Consider the following 13,064-nt stretch of genomic DNA (forward strand, 5'->3'; position numbering starts at 1 on the left):
CTTTTTTGTTTTAACCACTCAAATATAAGTAATGATAATGGTGTTACTGAGAGATCCCAAAGCAAACCAGCATTATTTAGAGACAGGTCTAAGGTAGCTCTGTGTAAGTATTTAGGAAATAAACTTCTGTTTTCATTGCAATAGAAACAATAAAAAATGAATGCATTTGTGTTTGAGAGACCCACACAGTTTTATGTTATTTAAACAGGCTAGGATAATATTTGTGGTGTGTTCCTACCTTAGATTTTGGTGACTTAGATGTAGCGTATGTTGTTGTACTGCATCCTCTACAAATTTGATGGTCTTTTCTTTAATTCTGGAGGATCCCTCCAGAATTCCTAATTGTTGCAGTAAACATGTCTTTCTGACTTAATTTTATGGAATGCATGTTTTATTTAGTGAACAGTAAGACTCATTCCATTGTTGTTCACAACCATTATAAAGACATGTATCTTTGATTTGCAAAAAGTTTTGAATATTTATAGGTGATAAAAATAAAGAGGTTGTTTAGCAGGTGCTGACTTCAATTTGTAGTTACAGTATTGCAGTCGTATCATGAGGTTTGTCTGGTGAGAGAATTAAACAAAAATAACTTCAAAGGATGTAGGTAATCTGCCTCTAATGCCAAAGTATTTCAGGGTGTGCACTTTACTTTTTCCCCTACATTTGCGTAGATCGGAAAACTGAATGTTCCAAACAACTTGTGGAAACTTTTCCACATTAGCTTTACATGTACTAAAAATGCAATTAAATGTGTTCAGCTAAATACATAAAAATGCCTAGAATTAATTCATGTGGGAAAGAATTAAAAAAAAATACTGTTGATTTGTTTTTAGCTGATACATTTAACATGGCAAATTTGAAATTAATCCTGGTAAAAAGTCAGTGGCACCTAATTAAACTTATTGAGAATACCAATATACACAGAATTCATACAGCATTTATTTGCACAAGACATCTCTGCTTCTATCAATGAGTTCATGGTGAACAATGCAAAGCCATTATATGCTCGAATAAATAGGAATAAATGTAAACATGTATTGTTTGTTTCCACATAATGAGTCATCTCCTGTGGTATCCATCTTGTTTCAAAACTGGAGCCATTTCCAAACTTTTTAATCTGTATTCCTTTTGTGAGAATGGCACCTATAGTTTCCCCCAATCCTTACGTCTCCTTGTTGCGTTAGCTTTTCCTCCTGCCCTTAACTCCTATACATTAGGCCGAACTACCTTATGTGGCTGAATTCTTCTCACCTCTATCTATCGTTGAAGCCTCTAGAGTCATTGACATTCTCCTTCTCTTGCCTGTCTTTATTTTAAAGCCCAGCTGTTTGTACAGTGAGAATAAGCTTACTGTTACTCTGAACGCCTTTACAGTCTCTACTTTCTAAAAGTCACGTTGGTTCATTTGGTGAGAAATTTTGTATTTGTTTCAAGCCAAGAGTGCTCAGGAGACAAACAGCTGTGAATTTTGTGTGCGCGCGCACGGGGATAAAGTTCACACTACCAAAAGTATGGTGTAATGTAGATGTTGTCATCTCATTTACTGTTGCTTTTTGCAGACCTGCAGTTAAAATACCTGCTTCACTTTTAGAGTATGAGCTCATGTTTTAAAAGTTAGCATGTTCATAAAAAGCTAAAATAAAGAGCCTCCTGGTTACATTTTCCTTCATCTAGTCTCTTTTCTTCCCTAAATTTTAATGATTGAGCTAGTTGCTTTTTACATCTGGAAGAAAAGAAAAGACCTCCAAGGGCCACTTCACTGTGATAACTGGCACAGCTGGTAAAAAGTTGTTTTTACCCAGGTGGGTTAATATGGAGTACAGATGTGTTCACTGTGTTTTTTTGGATGAGGGGCATAAGTTAGATCTGAAGTGGCCAATGGCATATTAGGAGGGAGTTAAGAAAGAACTTGCTTTAATTATATAATGTGTTTCCTAGCTACAGCACAGCAAATTTAGATTAAATGTCAGGAAAAGCATCCTAACGTAAGCACAGTAGGACAATGGAACGAAATACCTAGGGAAGTCATGGAATCTCCTTCACTGGTGATTTTCAAAAAGAGGCTGGATATAGCCACCTGTCTTGAGTGGTGGCTATATCAACAAATCCTGCATCTTGGGACGGGGTTAGACTAGATGACCCTTGCAGTGCCTTCTAACCCTATGGTTCTATGATTCTGTAATTCAACAGTTGTCTTGAAACCCAGGGCCAGGGCCAGGGCCAGGGCCAGCTCCAGTTCAGTCTCGGGATGGTAGGTGATAACTGAGGGCATGTCTACACTACATAATTGTCGACCTATGTTAGGCTGACTTACAGTTACCACAGTATTTACTGGGATTTTTTCATGTACACACTACCCTGTTGGTGGTGCACATCCTCACCAGGAGTGCTCCCACCGACTTAAGAGGGGCAATGTGGGGGGCTGAGAGCCCAGAGCTCCCTGTTGGGAGCCCAGCTGCCTCCTGGGCTGTCAGCTCCACTCACTGCTGAGAGCCCAGCCCAGGGGGCTCCCTACTGGGAGCCTGGCATCCGCCCTGGCTCTGGGCACAAAATTCTGCATCCCGCGCCTGGGCAGCACTCGTGCTCCCAGTGGGGAGCCTGGAGCTCAAACAGTAGCTGGGCTCACAGCTGGAGCTCCACAACCACTCTAGGGGTGACAGCCACGGCTGTTAGCTGGGTGTGGGGTTCACAGCAGGGACCCTACCAGCCTTTCTTGTCAATTTCACAGCTCCAGCGCAGAGTGACAGCCACTAGCTGATGTAAGTAACACAGTGTCTACACAGACACTGCATCGCCCTAACTATACTGACATAAGCCCTATGCCTCTCGTGGAGACATTTACATCGGCTAGTAGTGTAGACACTGACATAATTAGATCGACGTAAGCTGCTGTCTGTCTTAGGGTACTTCTACACTGCAGCTGGGAATGATCTTCCCAGCTCAGACAGATGAACTTGTGCTAGCAGGACTCGAGCTAGCTTGCTAACAATAACAGTGTGGATGCTGCAGCTCAAGCTCACCCAAGCCCCTGGGTCTGAGCTCAAGTGCCTAGCCTGAGTCTCAGCCAAGACTGCAATGTCCACACCGCTATTTTTAGCGCAAACTCACTAGCATGAGTTTGTCTACCTGGATTGGGAGTCTGGCCCCAGCTGCAGTCTAGATCTACCTTTAGGGACTACTGCAGCCGTGTGTCCTGTTATGACAACTGAGATCAGTAGGATTGGAACTACTAAATGAAATTAGCACCCAAGGGCCCAGTAAACCTAGCTTTTGTCAATACAAAATGTTCAAATCAAAAATATCGTTGGGTCAGTCCTTTTTTTTATAATTTACTAATTTAATGAGAAATAGCATTGCTGCCAGTGCAGTGTAAGGGGAAAAAATCATTGGAACTAGTGGCCGATTGTATCCAATATGACCACCTAGGTGATGTATAGCAGGGGTTCTCAACCTTTTCCTTTCTGAGGCCCCTCCCCCCCAACATGCTATAAAAACTCTACAGCCCACCTGTGCCACAACAACTGGTTTTCTGCATATAAAACCCAGGGCTGGCATTACGGGGTAGCAAGCAGGGTAATTGCCCCGGGCCCCACGCCAGAGGGCCCCCCATGAAGCTAAGTTGCTCAGGCTTTGGCTTCAGCCCCAGGTGGCAGGACTCAGAGACCCGGGCTTCAGCCCCACGCGGTGGAGCTTTGGCTTTCTGCCCTGGGCCTCAGCGAGTCTAACGCTGGCCCTACTTGGCTGACCCCCTGAAACCTGTTCGCGGCTCCCCTCGTTGTGAACCACAGCTGTATAGTGTCTTGTGTTGGATACAACTTTCAAGTATAACAAAGAACACTTTTCTTTCTCATTAGCTATTTTGAAGTCTGCTGACCTTGTTGGATCTATGCACCAAGTTCTAGATGATGTATGGAATAAAACATTTCTGTTCAATTGGTGGACTGTTGTCAGTGCTCAGCAGTTTGTTGTAGCACAGTATTTATCTTAGACCACACACAGAAGCCCATCAAGTACATAATTCTCATCTTAAAAAGAAGGCCATTTCCGAATAAATCAAGATATTTTTTCCCAGGAAGTAGGGGGGTGCGTGTGTGTGTGTGTGTGTGTGAGAAAGAGAGAACTTTTTTTAAATTCTCTCATATCCTCTCTCCCAGTATGTATCCATGCAGTGGTACCTGTAATGACCAGATGTCTAAAGTTGACCTCCCGTAAATAAGACACCAAAAATTAAAGGCACAAGAGTCGCCTATAAAGGAGCCAGAATAGGAATTCAGGAATTCTTGGTGCTCAGCCTATGAGCTAATTGTTAGGGATATTGTCTCTATATCAAAAATTATTTGTTTTTGGCCTGTCCATCATTTCTTATTGTGAAGCTTACCATAAGGTTTAGTGAAGGTTGCTACTAAATAAATTATTTTTAAAAATTCATTTCTTTTCTAAAATCTGATTGTTGTCTAAAATGGAAGCAGTTTAAATCTATCTTATACTCATGATAACACAGCTGTACAATAAGGCCATTACCTATTCTTTTCAGATTTCCACAGTTAAGTTGGAAAAGACTTGGGATCATGGTCTGCCTTGGAGGTGAATGAATGGAACCTTTGCAACTGAAAGGCAGTTAAAGATCAGACTTGCTTAGCGCTTGTAATACATAGGCATGACTTTTGGCTCTCAATCTCCAGCAAAGACGGGGGAATGTCTGAACTATTCTGCCGTTTTCCGGCTGGCCCTACGTGAGACCTCTCCCTAACTTCATTTAGTGAAGCTGAGGCTCTGCTCTAAACTGTCACTTGGTGACTATTCCCAATGCACTATCCACAAGCTGAGGAAAGACAGAAAATGGTGCACTTTGGCCACACCCCTAAGCATAGCCTGAAGGGAGTGGTGTATGAGCTAGCCTCACCAGTTCTATACTCTGGGGACTCCATGCTAGGACAAACCCCAGCAGGACAGTGCTGAGTAGTTTCTGTGCTCTTTGTGCTGCCGGGGTGTTGCAAACGGGATGGAGCAGGGAAGAGAATCGGGCTATCTCTTTCTGTTCTGTAATGATCCTATGAAAGCATGAACCATGCTTCCCAAACCCACTGTACGCGATCAGGCTAAAGGCACAACGGCTGTTACAAAAGATTATCCCGATAAACATCAATTTCTCAACAACTAAATTCTTTAACTCTTTGCATTAGTGTGGCTTTGACTTACGTGACTGCAGTTATCTTACAAATATAAGCTATGTTCTCAGTAATGACTCTACAAGAAAATCTGAAGCTGCCGAACAACAAAGCATTTGCCATGGTAAAATTCATTTGGAGGATAAAGTGTCTCTGTTAGGCTTTTCTAAGAGGACTTTTACCCTAGTAAATGCCAGAAGTAGGGTCTTGCTGATCAGAGTGATAAATGCCATCACTTTTCTCTCCGTTTGTTTTGTTTTTTATTCCATTGCCACTGAGCTGAAGAGTTGATATTCATTACAGTCTTTCCCCATTACCCCCTAGACTGGCATGCTGCCATTTCTAGTGAGATGTACCAAGCCTCTACTGACAATTTACATGAATCTGCTACTGTACAGAAAAGAAATCTAATATGGAGCTGACTGTGTGTGTGTTTGAGGTATTGGGGAGGAAAATGATCTTGTAGTTATAGGCTGTCCACTCTATAAATGTGCTCAAATGCTTTGAAAATCTGAAAGAAATCATGGTACTCCATAGAACAGAGAAATGTGCATTTGAAGTCAGAGCCCAGCAATTCAAATCTTCTGGTCTCATTCATAGCAGGTAAAAGGCTGCCTTGATGACACTTAGAGCAAATGAGTTTCTCTCCTGCAGTCATGCACTGAATAAATCGCTTGATCTGGTTTGGTACAAAAGGGCAGGATCTATAAATAGTTAACTGAGCTTTCTTCAGGACAAGTGATGTATAGGCTGGAACTCTCTCTTGGGGTCTTTTTGAAGTAAGTGCAAATATGAACAAAAGGAAAGTTTGTAAAAAGGGATTCTTCTAATGAGATTGAAACCTCACACATTTTAACTTCTTTTTGAGAGTACAGGGACAACCACTTCAAACGTATTTAATGCTGACCTTGCATTCGTTTCAAAAAAAGAAAGGGGGGGGAGAGGGGAAAAAGCAGATTTCTGTTAAACTGATGTGAATATATTTTTGTCAACAGATGCACACAGATAATGCACCTTATCACTGATTAGTTAATTTGTATCAAAGATGTTCCTCTCATATAAGCTGTAGTGCATCCAGCTTTTATTTGAAAGCCACTGCTAGCAGGTTTAATGTGAGCTCTCCCTTTTATTCCTTTCCCAAATTGCTTTTGCATTGTGCTGTGCTGTGCTGTACTGTTCCCCAAAGGCCCTGCCTGTCTTGTTTGCTCTTTCATGCACCTTTTCTGCAGCTCCTCTTAGATATATTTATTTTAAATCATTGCTGTGATTGTGTTGAGTGATGTTCTGGATCTAACCTAAATAAGGCTGTAAGTTATTCTCTGGTATGAATACCTCCACCAAAATGTCTGGTCAGTGGTGGATATGGTAAATAAGGCTCTTCAGAAATACTACAAAGAGGCATCTGTTTTCAAGATATTTTCAGCGTCAGTTTTTTCTAAGGAGGAAAGGTTATTTTCCAATTGAACCTAAGCAGCTGAAAGTCTTGAGTCCAAACCCTCTTCTTTCTTTCACTTTGTCTTACAGCCAAACCAACCAAACAAATGATCTTGCACATTCAAAACCTGCCATGTGGCCCCAGGGGTCGTAGGAGTTTCCTGATTTTTTGTTGTAGCCTCGTTAGCCCGGGACAAAAATTAAACAAAAGATTAGTGCTGCAAAATTTGCTCATCTGTTTACTACTTAGTGTCTGTAAATCACTCAACTGTACTGTTGTCCTTGTGTCATCCTGTAGTGTCTGAATAGCCGATGCCTAGAGGGAGGTGTCTTCAAATCTCAACAACCTACCGATGCTGATTTCTGTTTAAAACAACAGTATGGACAGGCTCAGCAGAATTCTATTTCTCTCTCTATATTTTTTATAGTTTTGATGGATAATACGTTCATTTATAAGCTTGTTTTTTATATTTATTTATATTTTTTGCTGTTGTGTGAGATGGCTTTGAAACCTATTTTTTCAAGTTTATCTGTTAATTTTCACAGTTTCAGGAAATTATGGGGGAGTCCGATATTGGGGGGATCAAATAATTTATTGACAGTAGATATTGAGGTTCAAAAAGTTGACACTATATAATGATTAAAACACAATTTGTCACCATCATATGTCAAAATAGACAAATATCCTTAAATCAAACTCTAATTAATAAGTTCTCAAGCACTATTTTTCTTACTTTGCCTTTTGATTATCATCAATGGAAATATTTTTTCACTGGTTTGTGTGTACAGTGAAATTGACGTTTAGTGACATTTACTGATTAAAAATCGAATCCTTCCAAGCCTAATTATAGAGGTTTGTGACATTCCCACTGAGTCAGACAGTTCTCTGACCATCATATTTGGCTTTCTGCTTCCATCCCCTTAGCTAGCTTGGCTTTTGGACTTGTGGTTCTGCTCTTACTTTACTTGGCTCATTTCTGGAAGGGACAGCCTCACTACTTTAACAAGTAAGGGTCTAATTAATCCCACAAATAACTGTTTTTTCTTTGTTTTTGGCTTGTATAGAAGCTTCTTGCTACATAGCGCAATTAACCTGCTTCCTGCAAGGCCACTCTGCTTTTATCCTCAGACCTTGCCTCATTTTTCCCATGGTGAGATATATTTTCCCCTCCCTTCCCTGCCACTTTAAGCATTAGAGCTTTTGCTGTCTCTGTCACCTTTGCAAAATTTTCTCTGGACTCTCTTTGGTACATACTGCATATCTGATTCCCTCATTGGGCCCTTCATGTCTTGCTGAATGGTGAATATATGGTAGAAACAATGCATTGCCTGCATTTTCTCTTTTTCCACACAATCCACAGTAAATGCTGCAGTGTTTGAACCATGTTTCACTAATCAAATCTGCTCCAGAGCCTCTGACTTGCATCATCGCCACCCTCACAATGCGTTCTGCCCCAGTTCTTGGATGCTAACTTCATCTGAATCACAGATGACTAGACTTGTACATATTCTTGTGAGAGCTCAGAGTTTGGTAACTTGCCAGCGTTATACTTTTTAAATACCTTTTTACAGTGATAGAGGAACTCATAATGAAATTGGTTGCAGAGTTGAGGTGTTTGAATGGCACCCTTCACCCTTGATTAGTACTTAGATGTCAGCTGTAGCTTCTACCAGACTCTATGTAAGTCTTGCAGAAGTACAACCCCAGAGTGCAGTCTCAGTTGCTTGTTGGCCCGTATTCAGCTCTGCTCTGGTAGCTGCTCCTTTGTTGTTCCTGAGAAACATTGCAAGTTTATTATTATTATTTCTTATTTATTTGTATTACCATAGAGCAGGGGTGGGCAAACTTTTTGGCCTGAGGGCCACATCGGAGTTCCGAAACTGTATGGAGGGCCGGATAGGGAAGGCTGTGCCTCCCCAAACAGCCTGGCCCCCACCCCCTCCCACTTCCCACTCCGACTGCCCCCCTCAGAATCCCTGACTCATCCAACCCCTCCTACTCCTTGTCCCTTGACCTCCCCCTCCCAGGACCCCCTGCCCCTAACTGCCCCCCCAGGACCCCACCCCTATCCAACCCCCCTGCTCCCTGTCCCCGACTGCCCCGACCCCTATCCACACCCCCGTCCCCTGACAGGCCCCCCCCCCGGGACTCCCATGCCAACCGCCCCCTGCTCCCGGTCCCCTGACCATCTCCCATAGCATCTCCGCCCCATCCAACTGCCCCCTGCTCCATGTTCCCTGACTGTCCCCTGGACCCCCTGCCCCTTATCCAACCCCTCCGTTCCCTTACCATGCTGCTCAGAGCACCAGGACTGGCAGCGGCATGGTGAGCTGAGGCTGCGGGGGAGGGGGAGACAGCGGGGAAGGGGCTGGGGGCTAACCTCCCTGGCCGAAAGCTTAAGGGCCTGGCAGGACGGTCCCATGGGCCAGAGGTGGCCTGCGGGCCCACCTCAGCCACGGAGCCAAGGAGCCCTAGTCATATACCAGAACCCCATTGTGTTAGGCACTGTACAAACACAGAACAAAAGATGGTCCCTGCCCCCAAAGATCTTATAATCTATGTATAAGATAAGAGACAACAGATGGCTACAGACAGACAGGGAAGTACTAGGAAAGAATGAAACAGTACTGGTCAGCATGATAAACAGTAGTCTCAGCACTCCAGCAGCCTCGCTGTTGCCAAGATCTTTGTAGGCATCAGTGCAAAGGATAATTTTGAGGAAGGATTTGAAGGTGGTCTTTGATGGTGATTGTTTTAGCACAACTGATTTTTTCTTGTTAATGTTCTTAATTATGTCATCAGAGAAGGATTGGCTTTTCTAGCAACTTTAGTTTGGAAGGACAGCTGTCAGTCAGAGAGTGTGAAGACAGGGCAGCAGGCTTCTTCTGCTCTAAGTGGAGTCTCTTTCACAAGTTTGTACTGTTCTCAGCAGAGATAGTATTTGCCAATTTACTTTTATTGACATTGGGACAGATTCACTGGTATGCTCCGGCTGCGTTGTGCTGCTCCTGTGATGCAAAGCAGCTGTAAACCTGGTTTAACTTAAGCCAGGTTGATGGCTGTTTTGTATCACTGGAATAGCACAAAGCAGCTGGATCGTGCCAGCTGATCTAGCCTTTTGGTGAACCATTATAAATTATTTGTTTTATTTGTGGTCTCTATACATGACTGTATTTGAAGTCAAAACCTGTAGGAATATTGAGTTGATCATATCCATTAAAGAAAACTTTTATATTCTAAAATAAGCGTCTGTGGAATTAGAGGTTTCTTGGGCTAAAGCTTTTCCAAGCTAAAATGAAATTATGCATGTTAGCCATATATGTTTGTTTATCTGGAACTCCTTTAGATACAATATAATTTTTTCTGCATTATCCTATTGTCAGATACATTAAATGAAATTATTAAATGTTAAAATTTAAAAATGCTGATTTTTAGATGTCTTTACTATGTTGTCAAAAAAGGGCACAACACTTACTGTAAATACAGTTTTGTTGTAGCAGTGTTTTCTTCCAGTTTACTGAGATAATTTCAGTGGCATGAAATATAAGTGATTTTGATAAACTTGATGTTGTTTGTGATTTATTGATTTGACATATTCTGGGTCTTTTGAGGGTATGACTGGATGCAGGATAACAAAATCCCCATTATTTTCCTTTTATTTAAAATACAATGTATAGTTGAGATCATTTGTACTTTGCACTTGCATAAATAGCATTTTACATGTTCAAAGCACTCTACAAACATTAATCTTCATAATATTATTGTATAAATGGTATTTTTACTACCTTTTTATTAAACTCTGCTGTTGTTAAACTCTGAGGTCCTTGTAGCATAATACAACATTCAGCAGTTGTAGTAATTTTTTTTTAACAGGGGGTGATAGCCCAATTAGAGTGAATGTAAGAGAGCACAGTCAGCATTATTCCTGTTACTAACTTTGTTTCATAACTCAGTTTGTTTGTCCTTATGTAGAAAAATTCTCTTATTAAAAAATACGCAGTGATGATTTTTTCCCCTTAAGTCTTTCAGGATAACCACAGTGGAATGTAAGTGTGATATCAGTCCTCTGATTAGTAGTAGATTGAGGGAAAAACATGACAGAACTTGCAAAGTTTGATTGGACTTTGAGGTGTAACTCCAAAGAATTAATTACTGCTTCATATTAATCAAGATAACAATGCAAAACCCTTCATTAAGATCACAGGGAAAGTTCTTCCTTGGTCCTTGGAGAGGATATTATATGCAAGCCCTGTGGTGTGGGTTGCAAAGTGTCACTGGAATTTATATGCATTACTTGTCTAATTGCAGTAAATGTAGCATGTCCAGTTAGATTTAAAAGTTGGATGGGTGTTTGTTACTTACTAGAAATCACTTGAAACCTCACTACTCGGAGGCAGCTGTTCACAGGTCCTTCACCTCTCCCCAGAGATGCCTAGAAGACTCTGTTGTTGGACCCTGTCTTTTATGGCAGAAGCAGTAAACATGACAGGTTGTTTGGGAGCCATCTGTTTTAAAACAGTTTCTGTTTGGTATGCAGCAATGAACTTGAGATCAGCGTTCTGTCCGTCATCATGGTAACAGTCTTGTTTGGTGTCACAACAGGTGGACGTTGATGGGATGAAACTAAATGTGACCAATGAGTGGAACCTGGCTTCACCCTTATCGTCTGTCACCATTGATGGCACTCGGAGGACTATACAGGTAAATTCACTGACACATTATTTGTGGAACTGAAATGACTGCACCCCTTCAGATCCAAAAACCACTGATATCTGTATGGATACTAAATCTGATGTACAACAGAAAAACACTGTGTTGCTCTAACATAGTCTTTCTCCCTCCATTTAACAAGCCCGGAGCTTTATTGAGATCAATTTCTAGAGAAAATATTTGAGAAGATGACATGGTCAGAATACTCTTTATATTAAAGACAGTATCACACCTTTCAACTATCTCACTTTTCAAATACCTCACTCATTGTAGTCTGAGACTTACCTACGTTTCTCATAATTGTAGTGTCTTCTCACTTCTATTGTTGAAATAAGAAGTATGTATTTATTAAAGGAGCAAATCCGAAGTCATTCCTGCACAAATAATTTTGTGTGTCCCTCGTTTTGAGTCTTTCCAGATTGAAAGGCAAGGACCGCATCTTTCCTGTATTGTTGTTTTTTATTAATGTATATCAGTTTCTTGCTTTAAAGAAGAAGAAAAAAGCAACTCCCTAACCCCCACAAAACTCAAGAATAGTTCATGAATGGCATCAGATTCTAAAGTGTCCCCATGAAAGTGTTTAAAAACAAGAAATTGCATTGCCATGGATTTTATATTAACTGTTTTTCAATTTTTCTCAAGGTAGGGTGGTTCAGAATTTGTATAGGCTATGTCTGCACTACCACTTATGTCAGTATAACTTACGTCGCTCAGGGCTGTGAAAAGTCACCCACCTGAGCGACATAAATCACACCAACCTAAGCATCAGCGTAGACAGTGCTACGTCGGCGCGAGAGCTTCTTCCGACGACATAGCTACCACCACTCGTGGTGGGTGGATTAATTAAGCTGAGAGGAGCTACACTAGAGCAGTGGTTCTCAACCAGGGGTACATGTACCTCTGGGGGTACAGAAAGGGCTTCCAGGGGGGTACATCAACTCATCTAGATATTTGTCTAGTTTTATAACAGGCTACATAAAAAGCATTAGAGAAGTCCGTACAAACTAAAATGTCATACAAAGACTTTTATACTGCTCTATATACGATACACTGAAATGTACGTACAACATTTATATTCCAGTCGATTTATTTGATAATTATATGGCACAAATGAGAAAGTTAGCAATTTTCAGTAATAGTGTGGCTGTGACACTTTTATGTATTTTTATGTCTGATTTTGTAAGCAAGTATTTCTTAAGTGAGGTGAAAGTTGGGGTTACAAACGACAAATGAGGCGTCTGAAAGGAGTACAGCAGTCTGGAAAGGTTGAGAAACACTGCACTAGAGAGCTTATAGTGGCACAGCTACATAGGTGCAACTGTGCCGCTGTAAGCTCTCTTGTGTAGCCAGAGCCCCATTTACTAAATAGTCATTTTATTAGTAAGATCAGGGTGTCTGCAGACCCTACAAGTTATAGGAAAGAGATTAAGATTCTGAAACCCTGAAATTACTTGAAAAATAGTATAAATTTATCAGTGATTCAGCATTTTTTAAAAATTACTGCTGAACATGTAAATGTCACAATGATGACTTTTTCCATGTGTCTGAATTTGAACGACTTCAGCTTTGGGAATCCGAAACAGTTGTCTTTCAAGGATGGTATGAGTAGGAAATGAGTGACAATCTCACTGTATACCCAGGCAAATATATACAAATGGGTCTTTCTAGCACATCTATGTGCTATTAGGGACTATTCAAAGTTTTCTTGCAGGTTCGTGTGGCTGGACATGATCCTCAACTTTTACTTA

At 41.2% G+C, this 13,064-nt stretch overlaps 1 protein-coding gene across 2 annotated transcripts in view; it reads left to right on the forward strand.

Annotated features, from left to right (window-relative positions):
- PCCA (propionyl-CoA carboxylase subunit alpha) overlaps positions 1-13,064 on the forward strand; it is a 388,477-nt gene that overhangs the window by 286,352 nt on the left and 89,061 nt on the right. For both annotated transcript variants that reach the window (XM_074963058.1, XM_074963066.1), the window contains exon 20: positions 11,209-11,307. In XM_074963058.1, the coding sequence (XP_074819159.1) occupies positions 11,209-11,307 (99 nt within the window). The remainder of the gene's footprint in view (positions 1-11,208; positions 11,308-13,064) is intronic.

The sequence above is a fragment of the Natator depressus genome, chromosome 1 (genome assembly GCF_965152275.1).
Source record: "Natator depressus isolate rNatDep1 chromosome 1, rNatDep2.hap1, whole genome shotgun sequence".
NCBI classification, from domain to species: Eukaryota; Metazoa; Chordata; order Testudines; family Cheloniidae; genus Natator; species Natator depressus.